The sequence below is a fragment of the Lactuca serriola genome, chromosome 6, assembly GCF_051521515.1.
Source record: "Lactuca serriola cultivar US96UC23 chromosome 6, Lser_US96UC23_V15, whole genome shotgun sequence".
Taxonomy (NCBI): Eukaryota; Viridiplantae; Streptophyta; class Magnoliopsida; order Asterales; family Asteraceae; genus Lactuca; species Lactuca serriola.
This window is the reverse complement of record NC_136413.1, coordinates 197,889,233-197,911,843: the sequence shown is the minus strand read 5'-3', so window position 1 is coordinate 197,911,843 and position 22,611 is coordinate 197,889,233. Positions and strand designations below refer to the sequence as shown.

The following is a 22,611-nucleotide window of genomic DNA, read 5'->3' as shown; positions in this document are numbered from 1 at the left end:
AAAATATTATCTAATAAATTCGTATTATAAATGTTTTAAGTTTGTAAACAACCAATGAAATATTATTAAGTTAATTGTATTATTTTAGTTAGTTATCATTGACTTAATTTTTTATGGAGACTTGAGACATCTAATCCAACATTTTGGAGATCTAAAAAATGATGTGGTTGGTAGTTGCTACTTGGTATTGGCATTCGCACTTGCTGGACTGGACCATTTCGGATCCCTGTGATGTGTCCAAAGAGGGACAAAGTCCGCTCACCCCAACCCTACGCCCACCCCACCCCACCCCACCCCCACCTCTCCCAAACCCCAAATCTCTGTAATTTTAACTCTACAATTTTATTCCAACCAAGTAGCGTTTGTTTCGATCCAATTTTCCTCATCACCATCGGTCTTCTCTCACTGCTTTGTAAGAACTCTCTATCTCTATCTCTATCTATATCCATATTCCTATCTATATCATATTATCAATTCCAATCTCGTCTTCACTACACGCATGCCTTGTTCTTGTTTAAAAACGGGATTCACGCTTAATTTTAGGGTTTTTAAAGTGACACCGGTTGTATAAATTTATGTTTTCCAATCTCGTATCTGTATACAATCGTGATTTACACTTAATTTAATTTTTTTTTTGTTTACTTATGTTCAATAATAGATTTCATTTCCATTGTTATTTGATATCTCTAATTGGTGATCGACGTCTGTGGTAGTTTGAATTTAAATTTCATCTCTTGTAAGAAAGAGATAGTCTTAGTATACTTAGACTTCGATGACAAAAGGCCACTATTGAACTTTAACATTGATTTGAAATCTCAAAAGGACTTCAAGTTAGATTGATAATATAATTTGAACTACATATATAAATCGATGCTGCATTAAGTTTGTAACAGCTTGCTAGATTTGAACTTAAACTATCAATGCCTGTTACTTATTATGCTTTGAACAGAGAGTGGGTATTTTTGGATATTATGCTAAATGTCTATTTGGAGATGTATTTCACTGTCTATACTTTGGATTTTGGAAGAAAGTGGATCATTGTATAGGTTGGTGAATTCTATTCCTGATTTGCTACAGTTTATATTTACAGGTCTATTTGTTAATGTGAAATCAGTTTTCAAAGACTGATGACAGAAAGCAATAGAACTTGATTTGCTTTATCTTGTTTAGAAACTGGCTTATGCTTATCATTACATAATCAATGGCTCGAAAAGGAAACCAACAGAAGAATGGGTTGGATGGAAGCACATCAAACCACAAAAAAGGAGGTCTCCAATCAGGAACTGCAATGCCAAATAAAAAGGGAAAGGGAAATGCAAGCAACTTGAAAGATGCGAAAAGGGAAGAACTTTCAAACGATACCCCACCAAACATATCTGTGACAGATTCCCTTCACAAGAAAAAAACAAACAAATCTGGTAGACATATTAAAGTAGAGACTCAGGGTACAGCTGGAACATCTTCTGTAGAACAATTAGAGCCTCGTGATGTTACTGAAGATTGCAGTGCTGACATGGCAACAACTGGAAGTTCTTGTTTGGAAGAAGAAAAATGGTCATCAGCTAATGGTATAAATGGATCAAAGAATCGAAAAAGTAATTCTGCTCACTCTTTAAATGGATTAGATGAAGATGGTTTACGTGAAAGTGTCGAGCTTCCGGAAACATTGGGTGTTAAATACTTGAAGACATTTGTGTTGTCTGTGTCACAGGCATCAACAGAATGGTTTGAAAGACACAAGCCATTGTTTGATATTTTAGTAACCAAAATATTAATCTCTCGTGAGTATGTTAGAATGAAAATCAAGTATGCTTACCCAATTGTGTTGAAGTGGCTTACACATTTCTTCAACATATTGCTTCTTCTTTCAATGGTTTGGTTGGATTGTGTCCTTAGAGGTATAGACTCTGTTATACGCATGGGGACAACATCATTTTTCACGGTTATTTGGTGCAGCATCTTTTCAGTGGTTGCAATGATTGGAATGCTTAAGTTTATTACTGTTGGGGTAAGTTTACTTTATCTTTTTTCAGCTTCTTTATGGTTTTGTTTGGTATGATGGAATTGGCAAAGGAATGGAATGGTTCTGAAATTTTTTTAGAGAGTTGTCATTAAAGTTTAAATAAGAAAAGTTCATTCCATTCCTAGAGGCCATTCAAAAGTGATCATGGAATGTAATGACTCATTCCATTCCATCCAACCAAACTATGATTTATTAATGTGGTTTGTTCAGAACAATGTACTCTGGCTCATTTGATAATTGACTTTCATGTTTTTTTACAGGCCATAGTTGCTTTAGTAGCACTTTTTGTAGGGTTCACAATTGGTCTTCTGTTGCTTGCTGTTTCCGGGTTTGTTTTCTTGTGGTTGTATGGAAGCTTTTGGACAACCTTAGCTGTCCTCCTTTTTGGAGGTGAGTCCTTTTAACTATTCAATTGGTGTCTGGTTCGCATAATGTCCCTGAAGGAAATGGAATCTGTCAAAGGAGTTGGAATCCAAGGGAATTGGAATGGAATTCAATAGTACAAGTCTTTTAGCAAAAAAAAAAAAAGAGAATGTAATTGAATTCCATCCACCCACCCACCTCTAGGAATGTAGAGATCCCTCAGACATGGGTTTTGAAGGAATTTCCCAGGATTTAATTCCGTTGGTTTGGCAACCAAACGTGCCATGGAATGGAATTCGAGATTCCAATTCCTTCAGATTCTTTGAACCAAACATGCCCATTGGACATGTTTAACTTTAACCTTCTTTTTGTGTGGAATAGCTGATATATATATATATATATATATATATATATATATATATATATATATATATATATATATATTGGTTTTGTTATTGATGTTATTCTTCTTTAATATGCAGGAATGGCATTCATGTTTAGCCATGAGCGTCTTGCACTGCTAATAATGACTGTGTATTCTGTATATAGTGCATGGACACTGGTTGGGTGGCTTGGTATTATTGTGGCTTTGAATTTATCATTTTTCTCAAGTGATGCTCTTATATTCTTCTTGAGAAATAACATGAATGAACAAAGAAGATCCAACAGTGTCCCTGAACAAAATGGACCCGGTGTTTTCAATGGTGAAGAAGCACGTGCTTCATTTATGGATGGTGGGACCCCCACCCACCCCCACCCCCCAGCTGACCGGAGCCCAGGGGTTCCTTCAACCAGTGGGTCTGATGACTTAACATCTGAAGATGAAGTTGTTCGATTGTTAAACTCTGTTGATCACTATTCAGCTTTTGGATTGTCTAGATTTCAAGAAATAGATGCGTTGTTTCTCAAGCGAGAATACAGAAAAAAGGTTTTTAATTTTTAATTTCATTTCAAAGATGGGTATTCTGACTATAAGAGAAAAGAATGAATAAGAATATAAGATGATGTGTTTATACTTTTCTTTTGTTTATTTGATTTTGATTCCAGGCGATGTTGGTACATCCTGATAAAAATATGGGTAATGAAAAAGCTGCAGAAGCTTTTAAGAAACTTCAAAATGGATATGAGGTACCCTTTTGTTGTTTCCTACTTCTGTCTTTTTATCTTGGTGCATGTGAATGCCTAAGCCTAACTATGGTGCAAATTTTTTGTTTATATCAAGGTTTTGCTAGATACTTCTAAACGAAAAGCGTATGATGATGAATTGAGAAGAGAAGATCTTCTGAATTATTTCCGTAGATTTCAAAATGCTTCTCCCAAGGTTTGATTATTATTAATTTCTCTTTTACTTTTGCATGGGTTGTTTCACTCAAGATTCAACCATCATATTATACAGCTTGTTATTGTCATATTTTTCTCTATTGTAGAATGTAGGCCCCTAATGTTTGAAAGAGTGAAGGTTTTTAGCATGTAGTTCACTCTCCATAGAAAAAAAGAAAGAAACAAATAGAAGTTAATGTCACTTGCTCTTCTTCCAGGAGTCCAATAGGAGCAAGTTTTATTGTACACATAGTTTAAGAGTAGCCTTTGATTTAGTCATGCATCAACAGAAGTTAAGAGCACAACCCTAAAACACCCTTTAATAAGACAAAATGTAGAGAACTTATTGTGGACCTCAATCAATTTCACCTGAATTTTGTAATGATTGCTGATGGGGAAATAGGTAAACATGGATTGGAATGTTTTTCAAAAAAAAAAGGAAATGTTTTATTTTTGTTTGTAACAAAATTTTATGATATCAATCAGAACAAACGAAATGGATTATTTGGATCTGCATTTGGGCGCACAGAGGTTCATGTGGATGATCCTTTGGGAGAGTCAAGGAGAATTGCATGCCAAAAGTGCAACAGTTTTCATATGTGGTTTTACACCAAAAAGACCAAATCTAGAGCCAGATCCTGCCAGGTATCATATATATATATATATATATATATATATATATATATATATATATATATATATATATATATATATATATATTTTTATAATCATCCACAAAAGTAAAAATAAACCCTTCGGATAAAACATTAAGGGTTAAATGCATGAAGTAGCAATTTACTTTCTATTTTTTTAAATAATATCATAGCATCGTGCTTTTGTTTTTCTTATTATAGCAATGTACTTTGAAAAATCAACCAATTTATAGTAATTGGTAACCACCTACATGTATCTGTCATTCCATTATTTGTTTTGATGACATGGTGATGGTGGACAGACAGACATCCTATGTGGACAATGATATGGCATAAAAACCTATCATCTTGTGCCATGTCATTATGTTTCAAATTAGCAGGTTCATCATTGCTATAACTGGTATTTTTTTTTGAAATACAATGAGCTTGTAAAAAAAACTGGAAGCATCAAAGTACAAGGCTGTAAAAGAATGAAAGTACGATGCTATAATAAATAAAAAATGGGAAGTACATTTATATATATGTTTTCCTTTAGCCCAATAATCAAATATCCTTATAAAGTTGCAACTGGAAGCCTTGAAGAAGCTAAGCTAAATTACTTGAATCTTAATTTTTTTCTTTTTGTAACATTGAAGGACTGTAAAGACTTTCATCCAGCGAAAGATGGGGATGGGTGGGTTGAACAATCATCGCAACCGCTCCTTTTTGGAATGTTCCAGAAGGTATGTGACTGTGAGCATCATAGGTGTTTTATTTTTACTTATTTTAATAATATTTATGGAAAATAATATGCAGGTAGATTCCCCTCGTGCTTATGTTTGTGCAGACAGCAAGATATATGATGCCACTGAATGGTATATCTGTCAGGTATATTTTTTTTCTTCTTCAATTAAGTTTTATAGAATGTTTTCAGAAGGAATCATAATCTTCAACGTGCAAGAAATGGAATGGAATTCAATAGTACCAATTAAAATTGTATTTACATATAAATATATTTTTTACGTTTATTGTTAAAAAAAAAATTAAAAAATTGAAAGTAGAATGCTTGAATTGGGTAGTGTGGTGAAAGTAGGAAAAAATAGTTAGAAGGAAATGAAAGTAATAGAATATGTGTGGGATTGCAGGGAATGAGATGTCCAGCAAACACCCACAAACCAAGCTTCCATGTGAACACAAGTGTAATGTCAAAGCACAGCAACAACACCAAAGGAGGAGCAAGCTCTAGTCGCAATGGAAATGGGAATGGAATGCCAAATATGGAGGAAAGCATGACGGAAGAGGAATTCATGGAGTGGTTACAAAATGCAGTTCAATCAGGGATGTTTGACAGTTTTGCAGCCAATGCTTCAGATACCACCCCTACCCCTAAAACCAATGCTCCTCCTGGTAACAACAGTAATAATAGCAGTAAAAGAAAGAAGAAAGGTAAGAAATGGTAATAATAATAATAAATAATAATAAATCATGTATATGGATTATGTAACTCCTCTCCTTTATTAATGAAATGGGAAAAATGATCTTCTGAGTCTGAGTCATAGGTAATAGTTTTTGCCTTTTTGTTTTTTTTTTCAACATTTAACAATTGTAATACTTGGAAAATAGATTCCAAAAGTCAATGTCCAGTGAGTTGAGTTTCTATTACGCTGCTTTAGTTAATTAATTAACATCCTGGATTTCATACACATTCAGCCCAGACCCAAATTATAAAAAAGATAAGTGCTGCACTTCTATAATGTATTTGGAAGAAATTGGAATTCAAATAAATGTCTTTGGAAGGAATTGGAAAGCTGAATAATTTCTCATATTATAATTTATTTATAGTGAAGGTATTTTGGTCTTTTAATACAACGAATGAAATCCGAGGACATGTCCTCATATGTTTTAAAAATTGAGTTTTTAGTTGAACACTGGTTGGTCAAACCCAGTTCAAACGCGATAACTTGATGGCTGATCGCTATTCAATCCACGTTAGAATGGGCCTGTGTTAATAACAACACACAGGTTAAGAGAAATCCAAGTCAAATATACCAATTCAATCGATTTATGACACCGGTTAAAGTTCAACCTAACCTGGTATTTGGAGAAATCATCTGGTTCGATCCTGTCTCAAATTGACATAAAACATATGATACTTAAACCATTCCCCTCTCCGGTTCAAATTGGTTTTTAAAACATTATATATACGAGTTTGTGGAGTAATTTAGGAGTACTCTTTGTATTAGCTTTCTTTTTACTATTATGACCAACTAGTTTTTTATATGTTTGCTATGGTTCCAACTATACTTTCATTACTTTATGGCTTTTAATCTTTTATACGTTTTCACTGTTTGTGTTTCTATACAATATTTACCTTCCTGATACTGCTTCCCTTCAAGTACAAATAAATTGTTTCTCATTTTCTCCATGTTGGGATGACGGTTTCATATGTAGAATGGGCTTGACTTCTTCCACCTTTTTTTTTTTTTTTTTTTAATGTTGGACGTCATGAACGAAACGAAAGCTATCACTCTACCCAAGTGACAACCTACTCATTACCTCTCCCTCACCATGATTCTTATCATATTACGGTAAGAAAACAACTTTGTAAAAATAAATCCCAATATGTCATATCCAAAAGTACAATATATCGTGAAATAGAGACTTAAAACATTAGATATAATATAGGTATGTTCGGCAACTAGCCTTTTGAGAGTTTTTAGAAACTTTATCTTTCAATTTTTAGAAAAACTCGAACTAAAAGAAAGTTTTGTTTTGGAGTATGAACTTAAAGATTTTATTTTAAGCAAAAAATCTTCCAATTAAAAAGCTACTTCAAATAGCTTTAGAGAGCTTCTATGTTTTGTCAATTTATACTTTTGAGAATTTCCAACTATTTCTGTAGAACATTTTTACACAAAAAAATTAAGGGTGTGTTTGGTTGTAGAAAACTGTTTTCACTTTCTAAGAAAATGTTTTTAAAAAATAGAGTTGAGTTTGAATTTTTAGTTTGCAATGAAAATTTTAAAAAACGCATTTGGTTGAAAGCGGTGGAGTTTTCATTTTCCGCCTTAGAAATTTGGAAAACTTTGTAAAACTGTAAAAATTACTTTTCTAATTTACATACAATTTGGGAAAATGAAAATTTTCATTTTCTAAGAAAACTTTGAAAAACTGAACGAATCAAACGCGTTTTCAAAATTTCCATTTTTCTTGGAAAATTTTCCTAGAAAACTGGAAAAATTTCCACAACCAAACGCACCCTAAAACTTTCGGATTTCAACTAGGGGTGAGCAAAAACCGAACCGACTAAAGAAAAACCGACAAAGCCGCAATAAACCGCAACCGAAAAACCGAAACCGATGCAAAAACCAATGGTGCGGATTTAATTTTTGCAAAAACCGAAGGTCAACGGTGCGGTGCGGTTTCTATCCTAAAAATCGGTCCACCAAAACCGAACCGCACCGCAAGCGCGTATAGTAATAAATCAATCAATGTATATTATATACATGCTATTTAAAATAGTTATAAACGATAATATATTTATTATATGTTTATTTTGTGTTTGTATAAGACTATATGGGGTGCAAAAGAAATGTTATATTGTTAGCTAAACGTACTAATCGATTACATGTAATAAGCTTGTAACAAATTAAGTCAAAATCAACCAACCTTCAATCATTAATTAGTTTGTGAGAGTGGTCACAAGTTGTATTTTAAACGACTTACAATTTTTGATTATGTAATTTTGTTTTGAGCTGAAAATGAATGTATTAAAAAAAACAACATAATACAAACTTATATGGACATGGTTTTCAGTTCTTACAGTTTTAAAAAACCGCACCAAAAAACATAAAAAAAACTGCACCAAATTCTTAACACGGTTTAAAAACCGAAACCGTACCGATACAAACCGAAACCGCATTTAAAAACCGAAAAACCAAACCCGACGGTTTTAAAAATGCAAAAACCGCACCATGCGGTTTGCGGTTCGGTTTGGTCTGAAAACCGCACCATGTTCACCCCTAATTTCAACTAACAACTAGTTCTGACAAATATACAGTAACTCCCAAAATGTAAGCTACAAAAGTTACCATGCTATGACCGTAAGAGAAAAAGTATAACCATAGCAATGTAATATACTTACCATGCTACATCAAAATCAAATTAGAGTATCTAGTGTTACCAGTTGCAACAAACTACTATAGGATATGAATAACGTGTCAATTACTCATCATATGTATAAAAAGAAGTGTTCTAAAATGATGAGATTTTATTCCATATAACATTTAAGAGTGTAACATATTCCTTTCTAATAAGATTTGAATTATATCTATCATTTTATTTCATAACATTTTTTTTATTGAGGGTTATTTTAAGTGTCTTAGGTAGTGTTTGTTTTTTGTCTGTAAATCTGCGTGACCTCTCCTGTCTGCGCCGTGCAGACCACACACAGGCATTAGCCTTCGCAGACTGTTTGTTTTTTTGAAGACTGCAGACCTAAAAATGTCTGCGCGTCCTCTTCTTGACGCAGATGTGGACCAAAGTCTTCTAACATCTTCAGACATCTTCTAGCCTAAAAAAACATATATATATATATATATATATATATATATATATATATATATATCTTTATTTTTTTAAGTTTTTTTAAATTTATATTTTTTCCAACTTTATTAATGATAAACAATTTGAAAAAAAAATTACAAAACTTGAAAAAAACGTTCGACGATACAAACATGATATTTTTGACAAATTTATAAATAAAGATTTATTACAATAATAATCGTTGAAGTTTTTTATATAAATATGAAAAAAATATAATATATTATTATATTTTTTTGCCAAATTTTGTAAAACATTATTTAATACAATATCGTCAATTTCTCGAGAAAATATTTATGGTACGTTTTTAATTGATTTAATTGAAAAAATCGAACTTTATTTCCATCTATTTATGTATCAAATTCTTTGATCACTAATTATAATGTTTAGTTATAACTTTGCAACCAAAGTTGGTTTTTATCAAATATATACATTAATTCATATCGTTTTTATTTTTATTTTTTTATACAATAATACATAAAAATTGATCCAGATTCGTTAATTATTTATAACAAAGTCATAAAAGTATTAAAAAATCACTTTGAAGTTAAAAAAAAAAATCAGTTTATTTAGATTTCAGTTTATTTTAGTAGCCCGCAGATGTTAAAAAAACAAACAATTTTCTTTTTTCAGACTGCAGACGTTTGGTCCACTTCTTCTACTGCAGAGGTCTACAGATGTGGTCCGCAGACTGCAGAAATTTTGTCTCAGAAAAAACAAACAGCACCTTAGACTCTTAGTATTGCCTAGAAACTTCTATTATTAAAAGTTAAGAATATATCAAATTAAAAAACAAGAAAAATAAAAGATCAATTAGAGCATATTCAATACAAATAATAATTCATAACTTATTATTATTAATCAATCACTTGAAACCAAGGTTGTCAAGATCGGGATCCTACCTAGGATCGTTTTTGGATTTGCAAGGTCGGGATCGTAAGATCGGGATCGAGATTCTAAGATCCCACAAAAAAAAATATAATTTTAATTTATAATATTTAATTATGAAAAATATTTCAAACATTTAATTTATCGTTCAAAAGTTAAAAAAAACTTCAAAATATTAGTCATAAGTCACAATAAAAAATATAAATGGTAGATTGGTAAGAGTAAAAGACATAAAGTGGTAAAAAAATTTCATTTGCAAAAAAAAAAAAAAGAAATCAAGGGAAGGTAGGATGGATCGGATCTCGATCCTACGATTTTATGATCATACCTGCGATCCTACCCCAAATACGTTCCTTTTACGATCCATATCGTTTTTTTATACCTGGGATCGTAGGATCGTACGATTCTACGATCAGGATCGCAATTTTGACAACCATGCTTGAAACCATTTACTATCATTGGAGTCTATGATTAATTTTGTTAATAACTACTAAATATTGTTCAGGTATTTAACTATCTATTGTGATATTATATTTTGGCCTTTCTATTTAATGACATTTTCATTTTATCCCTTCAATCATATTTTAATTTTTTTTGACTAAATAATCTAATTTATTAAATATTAAACATAAAATAAATAATATATAGTTTTTATTTTTGGTTTATAACTATGTAGTCTATAAAAGTATTACCAATATAATATATTATATGTATTTAAAAACAACAAATTAGAGAATGGTTCTTAAAATGTTTAAAATAGTTGATAAGTATTTATATATATATATATATATATATATATATATATATATATTAGGTATAGTTTATAAAATTATATCTTTTTAGTAAAATCTTAGAGGCTATTTGATAAGCTTCTTAATGGAAGCATTATAGTTTAACATTGGGTGTGTTTTGGGATTCTAATTAAAATTCCTTTTGTAAAAAGAACTTTTTCTAAAAGAATTTTTTCTAGAAGAAGATATTTAAAATGTGTTTGGATGGACTTTTAAAACTTTTAAGAGATAAAAGCCAAAAGTCACAAAAAGATAGGATTTCATGACTTTTTAAAAAGCTTCTTTTTAAGCATGACTAAAAGTTAATTTAAAAGGACTTTTCTATTTTGCCAAACATCTTTTGGACTTTTTTAACTTTTTGGAAAAGTAAAAAGTCCAAAAGTTGTTTTAAAAGCAAAGCCAAACACCCCCTAAGAGTGTTTGATAATCCGTTAATTTTCTTATGACAAAACTAGAGAGGAGAAACCACATAAACCTTTGAAACCATTCACCATTTGAACCATTTTTCTTTTCTTAAAACCTTCCTATTGCTCTCATAACGAAGACTTCTCTTTTATTTCTATTTTATTTAGATGGATGCCTCCTACAGTGTCAACAAGTCTATTGTCCTTGCCCACAACAACCACAAAAGCTGCACAACTACATCAATAGGCGGCACCTTCTGAATCATTGATTTTTTCTCCCAGCTCTATGTGTGTGTATTTTAGTGATCGATTTAGAATGTCAAAAGCAAAATCTTTCATGAGTTTTCATTTTTTACTTGTTTGATTTGGATTTCAGTGTTTTTCAGAAATGTGTGTTTTTGAATGCTTTAGTTCGTAGTGTGACATAATATTGCATCTGAGATTGTGATGTTTTAAAATAACTTAATAAGTGCTTTATATATTTAAAATCTTATCTGAATGGCTCAATAGTTTTTGTAAACTTGTAGCATATTTTATATAAATGTTCCAAGGGAATTTTTAAGCAGTGCAAATTTAGAACATAGTTTGATTTGTTGTCGATTTTGCGTTGATATATGATTTGGGAATACTTGTAGCATATTTTGATGGTTGTTATTGTTATTATTACATTTCAAATATAGATTTTATTATTAGACACATGTTTTCATATAGAACTCTTGGAGCATACCAACCAAAAATCCAATTGGCCCATAACTAAAAACCCAGTCGGCCCATAATACTTGAATGATTAAAAAACGAACCATTTACCGTTCGCCTCGTTATCGTTTCGACCAAAAAAGGAAGGTTTCTCAATGGAGTCACTGGTTCTATCATCGTCATCTTCTTCATCTTCGTATTCTTCAATTGGTGGCTTTCTGGAGCAAAAACACAACTTAAATCAACATTTAAGAAATGGATTCACTTTATCTTTCCCCTTTTCTTCACAAAATTTGCCTTTTAGCGTCAGAAAATCAGTAGTTATGGCCGCCAAGAAAAATCACAATTCCGACAAAAAGAAACAAGATAGACATAGCTTTGTAGCGAAACCAGATGAAACCACTGGTATTTTCCCTGAATCAGTTTTGCTTAAACAGGTAAACCCCTTTGTTCTTCATTTCTCTTAAATTCCAGTTTTCTTGTGGCCATGTGTGTTTCTAGATCCTTTTTTTTTTTTTTTTTTTTTTTTTTGTTGACTTGCTAAAATTCTGATGGAATAATTGTTCTGGAGAGTATGCTGGTAGACTGTAGAACTGGTGTGTTTTTAATTTTATAAATTTATATATTTTTTTTCAATGTGGATATGGATGATGGTTTCACCTATATACATGATTATTTTGAGCATTCAAAAGTAGAACAGTTAAAAATCAATATTTACATCAAACATCTTAGGGTTTGTATTTTTGATGTTTTCATGATTAATGTGGCTATTCATTCTTTACAAATTAGGAAAGCTCAACAATTTCATATAGCACAATATAAACTATTAAGCTGTGAATTCTCAGTAAATAAGGATTATGACTAGAAGTTTTAGATTATTAACAACAAATAATCAAATTTGGAGGAGTTTAATAAGTTGCAAAACTGATTATTATGAAAGTTCTTTCATTTGGGTTCAAAATTCTTCTATTAACATGTAGATTATTTGTTTTTTAGAAAGTAGTTCAAGAAGATGGTAAACTTCTTCCAGAATTTGCAGATGCTGATGAACGTAAGTCAATATGATAAAATTTGTTCCTTTTTTTTTTTGTTTTGATTCTTGATTTTACTTTCTAATCATTCCCACTAACAGACTTAGACTGTGATTGATGTCAATGAGATAAAATTTGAATTTTTTGTCCATTAAAAAGGTGGGACATGGACTTGCTTTTATTTCTTGTTTGTACAAAAGACGTGAATGCCCTTCTCATTCTCATCATAAAAGTTAGCCCTAGAAAGTTTGTCAGTCTTACAAGACAAATGTCCAGTCTTGTCATGTATAAGTATAACAAATGCAACCACATGGAGTGACATTATTACTAATTGTAATATTTTTTATTACTTGTAGAGGAACTCTATGAAGCTCTAAATCTTATGCTAGAGAGTGATTTGGATGAAGAACGAAGTATGCTCTCTTCTCTTTCCTTCATTTAATCTTAATTACTGTTATTCAACATTATTGTAACCCTGTGTTCCATGAAAACTGAACATTTGTTGTTTTCATGCAAAATTATAAGCTAAAGTTACCAATTTGCACGTAGTGATCATCACAAACAGTTGATTCTACTGAATTTGGCTTCAACAAGAAAAGGGTATTTTAGACATTTATGTTATCTTTGCAGACCGACACTATGAAGTGGTCTATTTAATCCATGAGAGCTTTGAAGAAGAAGTTGAGAAAGTAAATCTTAAAATTCAAGGTGATCCATTGCTACTCAAATTTTTTTATTTAGCTTATCATATATATAAATGCTGTCAAATATTAGTCAAAATATATTACTCTGCTGTAACTTTGACTTTTAACAATCAAAATGCATATCAACATTTTCCCTGCTTTTTTTTTTTATAACATTTGACTCTAAGCATCACAAAATAGTAAAATGTTGATGTTACCCTTTTATACGTCACACATATTTTGAATTTGTGACATGGTTGATTTGACTTTTGAAAGTCAAAATAATACATTCTTGACTCTTAAAAAGGTACAACGACTACATTTGACTTTTCAAGGATCACAAAATAGTAAATTCTTGATGTCACCCTTTTATAATAGAAACGTAATGTGAATTTTTCACATAGTGGGTTTGACTCTTGAAAGTCAACATCTTTTTCATTAAAGACCATTCTTCCATTTTTTTTTGGTGCAGAGTTTCTAACAGAGAAAAAGGGTCGAGTTCATAGATTCAGTGATTGGGGACTCCGAAGACTTGCATACAAAATCCAAAAAGCAAAAAAAGCGCATTACATCTTGATGAACTTTGAGATTGAAGCAAAATGGATCAATGAATTCAAGAGCTTGCTTGATAAAGATGAGAGAATCATCCGACACCTTGTCATGAAACAAGATGAAGCTGTCACAGAGGAATGCATCCCGCCCCCCGAGTTTCACACTCTTCGTGCTGACATGGATGACAATGATGATGATGATGATGATGATGATGAATATGATGATGATGAAGATGTAACGAATACGGATGATGGTGATATCATTTATGTTGATGAGGATGAGGATTTGGGTGATCATGGAAACCGCAAACCTGCAAGTTTAAAGGTTGGAGGACCAAGAAAACTTGAAAAATCTGGGAAAGTTAGTCGATAGTTGTTCTTGTTCTTGTTTTTGGGACATTGTGATTTATGTGTTTATGTTTTAAGTTTTTGTTTGTTGTTGTTATATGAACCAAGAATCTTTACAAGTGTTTTTTTGAGACCGATGGTAGTTTTGACTATTAAAGTCAAATGTGTTGAATTTGATCTTAATATAGTTTAGTGAAAATGCGACCAAATTAAGTGAACATTACACATGGTGAAAACTTTTGATTAAATATCCCATTTGGCATTTCCCTTTGACATGCATGTTGCAAACAATACAAGAAAATTAAGTTTGAACATCCTCTAAGAATCTTTGCTATGACTCTTTTGTTGTTACTTGTTACAGTAACTGATAAAAAATTATCATTTTAGTTTTTTCTTGTTATGATATGAACCAACAGTTAAGGTTTGAGACCCTTTGTTCATATAAAAGATTCATACTTTTGACTTTTCAAATCTAATGTGTTTGATAAGTTGATATACTCTGGTGAAAATATAGCTATGCTTTCCCCCAATTTTCGTTGGATCGAGGATTTGATCTTATTGTAACCCTTGCGCATTGAATAAGGTACATTTACAAATAATCATGTCAAATGTTATATACGATTTTTTTTTTCTAATGATGTGAGTGAAACGTTTATGGTGAAGTTTATGTAAAAGTTTAGGAATTACACTTGTAAAAGAGCTAATTACAAAAAATATCAAAATGGCAAGATTTTATTAATTACCATGCTTACAACATTTATCACAAAATAATAAGATAACATAAAAATATTTTTAAGTTCTAAAATAAAAAAAATAAATTTTTTTTTCCAGCAAAGATGATGTAATTGTGCAAAAGGATAATATAAAAATTATGTGAAACAAAGGTATTTCGAACTAGTAGAAATTAAAAAATGCAAAGAAAAATAAAGATGCCAAAAGATTTACATAGTTTACACGATTAAGATAATTGTTATATCTCCATGGGCGAACTAGAGATTTATTATTGATTTCAAAACAAAAAATTTACAAGGTTCAAACAAATAAGAATATGTCTAGACAATGCGAGACACTAAAACATAGTATCACCCTTGGTTTGATATTTATATTCTTCATCTTCACAATTTCCGACATGGGATACATTTGACACCCGTCATAAGCAATCAGTCTCTACAACTCAACAGTCTTTCACTTTAACCCTGATCAACGAATTAACTTCGTTCTATGGTATATATTTCTCGTAAACCTAACACCATACAATCTCTTATTCTCTTTAGTTTGTCACCTTCTCATCAGTCATCTAGAATGTCAGTTGAAGCTGAGTACATCAACTTCTATGTTGTCATCACCTTGGTGTGTTTGTCTTTAAATCTACTAGCTCAATATTTAAGTCTCCTTCCACCACAACACCTAGATCATGACTCATAGAGATCTCAGGTTGCCCAAAACTGACTTGTAGCACCTGGTTCCTGGTATGTATTCTTGGTTATTAAATCTCCTTATATTGCATGATTAACCTTGGACTCGGCGAGTTGAAGGACTAACTCGCCGAGTAGAAGCGGGACTAGACGTGGGATCTACTCGGTCTACTCGGCGAGTAGGTCCGAGGGACTCGGCGAGTAGACCCTGTCTGGACTTAAACCCTAACCCGGGTGTTTGCACCCTATTTAAACGATCTAACCCAGCCTCCATTTCCCCTAGCACTCCCAGAGATCTGTAGAATGAAACCCTAGCCCCTTTTGTGTCCTTGTGGGTGATTTTTTAGCATTTTGAAGGTGGTTTGGAGCTTGGGAGAAGAAGGAGAAGGTTGGAGAGTGCAAGAAGGGAAGAAGATCCGAAATCTACTCGGTGAAGGGCTTCTATTCAGGTAGAAAAGTTCCTACCTTGATCTTTAGTTCATTGAGTCCCCTTTTTGTCCCTAAAAAGAGGTTCTAAGCCCTAAGAACCTAAATCTCTATGTGTCTATGGTTAATGTTCTGCAAGGACTTCGGATTTGGACCTTTTGGACATCCTAGTAGCATAAAGTCTCTGTGGTTGAGGTGATTGAGGTCCCCATTGAGTTTTGGACCTCTTAAAGAGCTTGGAATTGCATGTTTGAGCTCATAGGGCCATGCATGCACGTAAAGTTTGCAACTTTACGTGGTAAATGAGCCCTAGGACCTTGGATCTGTGGTTTTGAAGTGTTGCATGTCCCAGATCTGGCCTACTCAGGGAATGGGTCGAAGGACTCGGCGAGTTCTATAAAGATGGTCGTCGACTCGGCGAGTCCTATGAAGATTGCCTGGAGCTCGCCGAGTAGTTCCTCAAACTCGGCGAGTCATACGAACATCCACAGATCACGAGGGGTTTAAGCACCGAAGGCTCAACCCTTCGTACCTGTGCGCGGAATTAACTGTGTAACGTAGTCCCGAAACCCCAAACCCTTGTATGGGGTGTTCTGGTGTGGATTGAAAGCGAGCAGGGGATCTGCTCGAGGAACTCAGCGAGTTGCTCGAGGAACTCGGCGAGTTGGGACTCGAGTCGGCCCCATAGTCCCGGGTAGCGAGTCAAGGGTGACTCAGTGAGTGGGGAGAGGGACCTGGTGAGTGGGACCAGATCAGTAAGGGATGGACTCGGCGAGTTGCTCGTGGACTCGGCGAGTCCAGTCAACTGGAAGTTGACCTTGACCTGGACTTGACTTGGTAAGGGGTAAAAAGGGTCATTTTACCCTAAGAACATCTAGCGGTGTTTGATTGATCGTTTTGTGGGAATTATAGCCGGGGGACGTCCAGAGCAGCAACAACAGTAGACAGTTAAGTCCCACACAGACCAGCAGCCTTTTCGAGGTGAGTTGCCTTCCAGTAGCAGTGGGTCTACAGCCACAATGCCGACCCACCAGTAGGAGTTGTATGTAGATGTTTGTCTCTATGATATTCATCTAGGGGTTACTACTACCTGTGCTATGTTTATGTGCTAATATGATATGATGCTATGTGTTAGTAGTGGCAGGGGAGATAGTCCCCAAGATATCCGGTCGATAGGGCCGAAGGGGTAGTTATACCCAGTCATGCTAGTTGGATTCTGATATTGTGATATGTGCTATGTGGTAGTAGTAGAGGGGGAGAGATAGTCTCCAGTATCCGGTCGAGAGGACTGAAGGGGAGGCCAGCACCCAGATATGCTTGGCAGTATCCGGTCGAGAGGACCGAAGGGGAGGCCAGCACCCAGATATGCTTGGCAGTATCCGGTCGAGAGGACCGAAGGGGAGGCCAACACCCAGATATGCTTGGCAATACCCGGTCGAGAGGACCGAAGGGGTAGGTCAGGCACCCAGATATGCCTGACAATATATGTGTGTTATGTTATTATTGTGGTATGTGGTACGGTGGGGGAACTCACTAAGCTTCGTGCTTGCGTTTTTCAGTTGTTGTTTCAGGTACCTCTTCAGCCAAGGGGAAGGAGCAGGCGCGGTAGCGGCTCATCACACACACTCTTGTTTCCGCAGTTATGAGTTTATTCTAGGATTGACACTCTGATATTCTGGTTGTTTAAATGATGGTGGATTTCAAATTGGTTTTCGATGTGAATTGGTTTAAATCAAACAATGTTTTAATTATTAATGCTTTTTATGTAATGTGTCATAACGAAATTTTTGGACGTGAAATTCGGGTCGTTACACGACTCATATAGATCTTAAGTTACCCAAAACTGACTTAAAACAAACGGTCATATTTTAAAACTTTCCAAATGACCACTATAAGGGGTTTTACCCCTTGACCCCACATAAAGGGTGTTATGCCCCTTATGTAACACCCATTTCCCGAGATGCCCTTTGTTACAGTGAGATGATGAATTTTGAGATTCTGCTCCTACACTAAGCTTAGGTCTAAGCTATGCTGAGCATAGGTATGTGCTACGATGAGCATAACGCCGTTGTTTGCACAAAATCGTAGATTTTAGGTTTGGTCACTATTTAAGCATCTCTAACTATTAGGGTTTCTGGAGATCAACCCATATCCTCTAAAGAACGGAACCCTAGCCTCCATTTCCTCATACTCCATCCTTTTGCTTCCTGTAGGTGCCATTTTGGGAGTGTTTAAGGAAGTTCATCATCCTTTGGAGCTTGTGTGAGTGTTTCTAGAAGAGATTTAGCCTCTTGTGCATCTTGTGGACCTTTGCAAGTCATTAAACTCCCAACTTTATGATTCAAACTTTCTAGATCTTTCATATTATGGTCTTTGAGTCCCTTTTTGTGGTTTTGGTTAGAGTTCAAGGAAGAACTCTAGATAAAGCTTGCAAATTTATCATTGTTGAATGTCCTTGGAGTGTTTTAGGTAACATCCTAAAATTTAAGACCATGTTCTTAAATTAACAAAGTAAATAAATGAAAGATGATTTATATAGATAAATCACCAAGTGATAATTATATCATTAATTTATATGAAGCTTAGAAAATTATAAGTGATTATATAACTATTTTAGTATTACTCATATCTCAGTGATCCACTTACTTGGCAAGGTATGTGTCCATTTTCAATTGAAGGGTAAAATTAGAGATGTCGAAGATTATAAATTTAAGACTAAATATGATTATATAACTTCTTATCTGGAACACATGGATTTATCTATATATAAGTTTTACAAATTTATGTTTGACTTGTGATGTGTTAGTAGTTTTGTGCTTAATTCGCTAACAAGGAGACTGTTGAAGATATATGACATTAGTGGCTTATAATCGTGCTCTAAATCTCTTCAAACAAGGTAAAGACATGCCTGCATTCAACAATACTCATTCTTTTCAGAATGGTTACATTTATTTGTTGATTCTTATCGTTTAGATGTAAAATTTTCAGTAATTCTCTAATGTTGAGTCTAAAGATGATAATGTAGAGGCAAGAATAATTCAATTTTTGTATTTGTAATTTATGTTTTTCTCATAAGAATTTTTGTTTTCCATTTGTAATTCATGTTCATTCTTACGAGAATTCCAATTTTTTCATTTGTAATATATGTTCTTTTTTCTTTTATTTATATAACTATGAGAATGCTATTTGTGTATTTATAATTTATGTTAATTCTCGTAAGATTAATACCTTTCCACTTTAATTTTTTTCATTTTTTTATGAAAATGTCAAATTATAAAAATGTGCATTCTTACGAGAATCAATTCTCATAAGAATGTTTGTTTTGTTATCAGAGATATGATACATGAAAATTTTTCAAAAAGCCCAGTCTTCCTTAGTTAATTATATACAAAAAGTCCATTTTACCCTTTTAAATAATTTAAAATTAAAAAATATTAATTATCTTTCTTTTAATTACCATCATGCCATTGATAATCATAACACTTAGATTTTCTAAATCTAATGGTTAGAATTATGTTATATATTTACATAACTAGTTTATAACTTGTGGAAACCATAGTTACAAAATTAATTAAACTTTCATAGTAAAAATTCATAATTATTAATCAATTGTTTTATATAAAGCATTTTAAATAAATTATTAATTAAGAGATATACCAAACTTTTAAAGTAATTATAACTTTAAATTTAACATATAATTAGAAAAAATAAATTTGAATTTTGAAGTGTTTGCCTGAATATCATATAATTAGAAAAAATAAATTTGAATTTGAAGTGATTTGCCTAATATATCTTCCTGACATGTAGCATAATATTAATGAGCGTTGTATTAGAGTGACACATAACAAAATGAGATTAAAATTATTCTTTTATTAAAATGATCATAGCCTATATATATATATATATATATATATATATATATATATATATATATATATATATATATATATATATATATATAAAGTAAAATGCAACCAAATTAATTGTATACGTCATTAGGACTACTATTTATCGCTAAAAGTCAAAGTTATTATGCAACAAAATTAAATTTTCAATCGGTTTGGGTTGAAGTGAGATGAACTTGAAATTCTCTTATTCCTTTTCCTTGGTCCAAATCTAATTTCAACGTGGCATGTCCAAACTCTGTCAAGTGTCATCACTCCCATCATTTCACTACTTAAATGCCTATAAAAATGATGCAAACATAACACTAAACTCAAAAATCACATACAACATATGATTCTTTCCCCTCTGCATCATCAGCCTGCCATGCTATCCTTCTCCACCACCACCATCACCATCACTAGTAGAATGATCATAACGACGTCACTCCTTCTTTTCCTCTTCACCCCTACCCTCGTGAGTTCAGAATGCGAATTACTCAAATACGACACAAATCTTCTAGAATTCCCTTTAAATTTAGAGTATTTTGAAGCTGAATACTTTTTGTATGGATCCATGGGTAAAGGCTTGGATAGCGTAGAACCGAATATCGCAGCAGGCGGCCCACCACCTGTCGGTGCAAAGCAGGCGAATCTTACTCCGGTTATTAAAGATATAATCACTCAATTCGCGTATCAAGAAATTGGCCACCTAAGGTTTGTTAATTATATATATCTTCTTTTACATGGTATACACATGCATGCATTCTAATATTTTGTGTTTTTTTTTTTTTTTTTTATTGATATTGATTATTGGTTTTTATAAATTTAGGGCAATCAAGAAGGTGGTAGAGGGATTTGCAAGACCACTCTTGAATCTAAGTTCAGAGTCGTTTGCAACCGTTATAAATGATGCATTTGGAAAACCTTTATCTCCCCCGTTTGATCCATATGCGAATGACATCAATTATCTTATTTCGTGTTATGTGATCCCTTATGTTGGTCTTACCGGATATGTTGGAACAAATCCAAAGCTTCAAAGCCCAGTTTCTCGAAAGGTATTAATCTTTCCGTTTCAAGAAATATGTTATTTAATATAAATACATGTAAACTTAAGAAAGAAAAGTAATTTTGTCAAGCTATGTTATCTAAAACAAATCACAACAATAGTTTCTATAAATCTATATTTATATTATAAACTTTATAAAAGTGTTTCGATGTGAAAAAATGAGTTCTTGACAGCCCACCGTGTTTCCCCACTATAAGTCATAACGTTATACGGAGTATAATTTTTTATTTAATATTTTTTTAAGCATTTTTATGGTTGTTTAGTTTATGTACCTATTACTTGGTCATTTTTGCAATTCGATCAAGATTTTTTTTTCTTACCCGAATCATTGTTTTCGAGCTAATATTACTATATCATTGTATACAAATTTGAGTTAAATATATTTTCACATTATATTCAATTATTGTAATTCTTAATTAGCTTAAGTAAGAACTAAACGAGTAGGGTTTGAGGCAACCAATTTTTGTTATAGTATTATATGTTTTGATAATATAACGTAAAATTATTCCATACAAATTAGAAAAATCAGGAAATGCTGCCGATAAATTGATTAACCTTAAATTTTAAGTGATTGATTTTGAATCATCATGCTTTTATTTGGTGCACATAACCCGTTACGTACTCGTGTTGCAATAAATATATAACGTCTTTCCTGCATTCATATTTTTTACAACTTGTCTTAACATATCATTAATTCATATAGACACTAGAGAATTTTTCTTTTGACATTCTTATGCAAAAAAAGGTGGTTATTTTGCAATGAAAATTAATGGTTCGTGACTAGCTATTTCCTTTTTTATATATGTATGTCTCCTGAATCATAAAGAATGTGTATTGATAATCATGAAAACGATGATCAGCTTGTAGCAGGATTACTGGGAGTAGAATCAGGTCAAGATGCTGTCATCAGAAGCCTTCTTTATGAACGTGCGAAGGAAAAAGTAGTTCCATACGGAATGTCTGTAGCTGAGTTCACAGATAAAATCTCAGAACTACGAAACAAACTAGGTAACAATGGCCTAAAAGACGAAGGCCTCAAAGTGCCAAGTGATATTGGGGCAGAAAAGAAGATAAAAGGGAACATACTTGCAGGTGATAAAGATTCATTGGCATATGGTCGATCTCCACGAGAAATACTAAGAATAGTGTATGGAACCGGAAAAGAACAAGTCCCAGGTGGCTTTTACCCTAATGGTGGTAATGGAGCACTTGCTAAAAGATACTTGAAGGGTGGAAAGAAATAGATTAAGACTTTTGATACATCTTTGTAGTAGAGGCTTCACTTTTTTTTTTTTTTTTTTTTTTTTTTTTTTTTTTTTTTTAATTTCAATAAATGTTGAGATGTTTTAAACACCACGACTTTGCTTTGATCCTTAGATCATTAGCCTATGCCCATATATTTGTGTAGTTTAGGGAAAATTTTACACCATTTTGATCTCTCCATGCATGTATCTATCATCATCAAATCAACTCCTAATTGCAAATTAA

General features: G+C 32.8%; 3 protein-coding genes across 4 annotated transcripts; all 3 read left to right on the top strand.

The window, feature by feature from the left end:
• Nucleotides 1-261: 261 nt before the first annotated feature.
• LOC145057758 (Chaperone DnaJ-domain superfamily protein) lies at nucleotides 262-6,000 on the top strand. 2 transcript variants are annotated; one of them, XM_079005645.1, is made up of 10 exons: nucleotides 262-412; nucleotides 1,091-2,008; nucleotides 2,284-2,413; nucleotides 2,869-3,314; nucleotides 3,434-3,514; nucleotides 3,609-3,707; nucleotides 4,193-4,351; nucleotides 4,995-5,081; nucleotides 5,155-5,226; nucleotides 5,484-6,000. In XM_079005645.1, exons 2-10 carry the CDS (start codon nucleotides 1,202-1,204, stop codon nucleotides 5,796-5,798), a joined length of 2,196 nt encoding a protein of 731 aa, XP_078861771.1. In that variant the 5' UTR covers nucleotides 262-412; nucleotides 1,091-1,201; the 3' UTR covers nucleotides 5,799-6,000. The 2 variants fall into 2 exon arrangements, with proteins under 2 accessions (XP_078861771.1, XP_078861772.1); XM_079005646.1 differs by having other exon boundaries at nucleotides 286-412; nucleotides 1,078-2,008.
• Nucleotides 6,001-11,829: 5,829 nt separating this feature from the next.
• Nucleotides 11,830-14,531, top strand: LOC145057757 (Translation elongation factor EF1B/ribosomal protein S6 family protein). Its single transcript, XM_079005644.1, has 5 exons — nucleotides 11,830-12,156; nucleotides 12,716-12,770; nucleotides 13,107-13,163; nucleotides 13,381-13,458; nucleotides 13,906-14,531. The coding sequence occupies exons 1-5, from the start codon at nucleotides 11,875-11,877 to the stop codon at nucleotides 14,355-14,357; spliced, it is 924 nt and encodes a 307-aa protein (XP_078861770.1). The 5' UTR covers nucleotides 11,830-11,874; the 3' UTR covers nucleotides 14,358-14,531.
• Nucleotides 14,532-20,409: 5,878 nt separating this feature from the next.
• Nucleotides 20,410-22,542, top strand: LOC145059399 (desiccation-related protein PCC13-62-like). Its single transcript, XM_079007249.1, has 3 exons — nucleotides 20,410-20,771; nucleotides 20,887-21,112; nucleotides 21,984-22,542. The coding sequence occupies exons 1-3, from the start codon at nucleotides 20,410-20,412 to the stop codon at nucleotides 22,365-22,367; spliced, it is 972 nt and encodes a 323-aa protein (XP_078863375.1). The 3' UTR covers nucleotides 22,368-22,542.
• The last annotated feature ends 69 nt before the right edge of the window (nucleotides 22,543-22,611 follow it).

What these genes read in the sequence shown, in the direction of transcription:
- LOC145057758 (XM_079005645.1), top strand. Translation starts at nt 1,202, where the DNA reads ATGGCTCGAAAAGGAAACCAACAGAAGAATGGGTTGGATGGAAGCACA. An exon ending in AACTTCAAAATGGATATGAG is followed by an intron (nt 3,515 to 3,608) that starts GTACCCTTTTGT and finishes GTTTATATCAAG; the next exon opens with GTTTTGCTAGATACTTCTAA. An exon ending in CTAGAGCCAGATCCTGCCAG is followed by an intron (nt 4,352 to 4,994) that starts GTATCATATATA and finishes GTAACATTGAAG; the next exon opens with GACTGTAAAGACTTTCATCC.
- LOC145057757 (XM_079005644.1), top strand. Translation starts at nt 11,875, where the DNA reads ATGGAGTCACTGGTTCTATCATCGTCATCTTCTTCATCTTCGTATTCT. An exon ending in TGATTTGGATGAAGAACGAA is followed by an intron (nt 13,164 to 13,380) that starts GTATGCTCTCTT and finishes TTATCTTTGCAG; the next exon opens with ACCGACACTATGAAGTGGTC. An exon ending in AGTAAATCTTAAAATTCAAG is followed by an intron (nt 13,459 to 13,905) that starts GTGATCCATTGC and finishes TTTTTGGTGCAG; the next exon opens with AGTTTCTAACAGAGAAAAAG.
- LOC145059399 (XM_079007249.1), top strand. Translation starts at nt 20,410, where the DNA reads ATGATTCTTTCCCCTCTGCATCATCAGCCTGCCATGCTATCCTTCTCC. An exon ending in CAAGAAATTGGCCACCTAAG is followed by an intron (nt 20,772 to 20,886) that starts GTTTGTTAATTA and finishes TTATAAATTTAG; the next exon opens with GGCAATCAAGAAGGTGGTAG. An exon ending in AAAGCCCAGTTTCTCGAAAG is followed by an intron (nt 21,113 to 21,983) that starts GTATTAATCTTT and finishes AACGATGATCAG; the next exon opens with CTTGTAGCAGGATTACTGGG.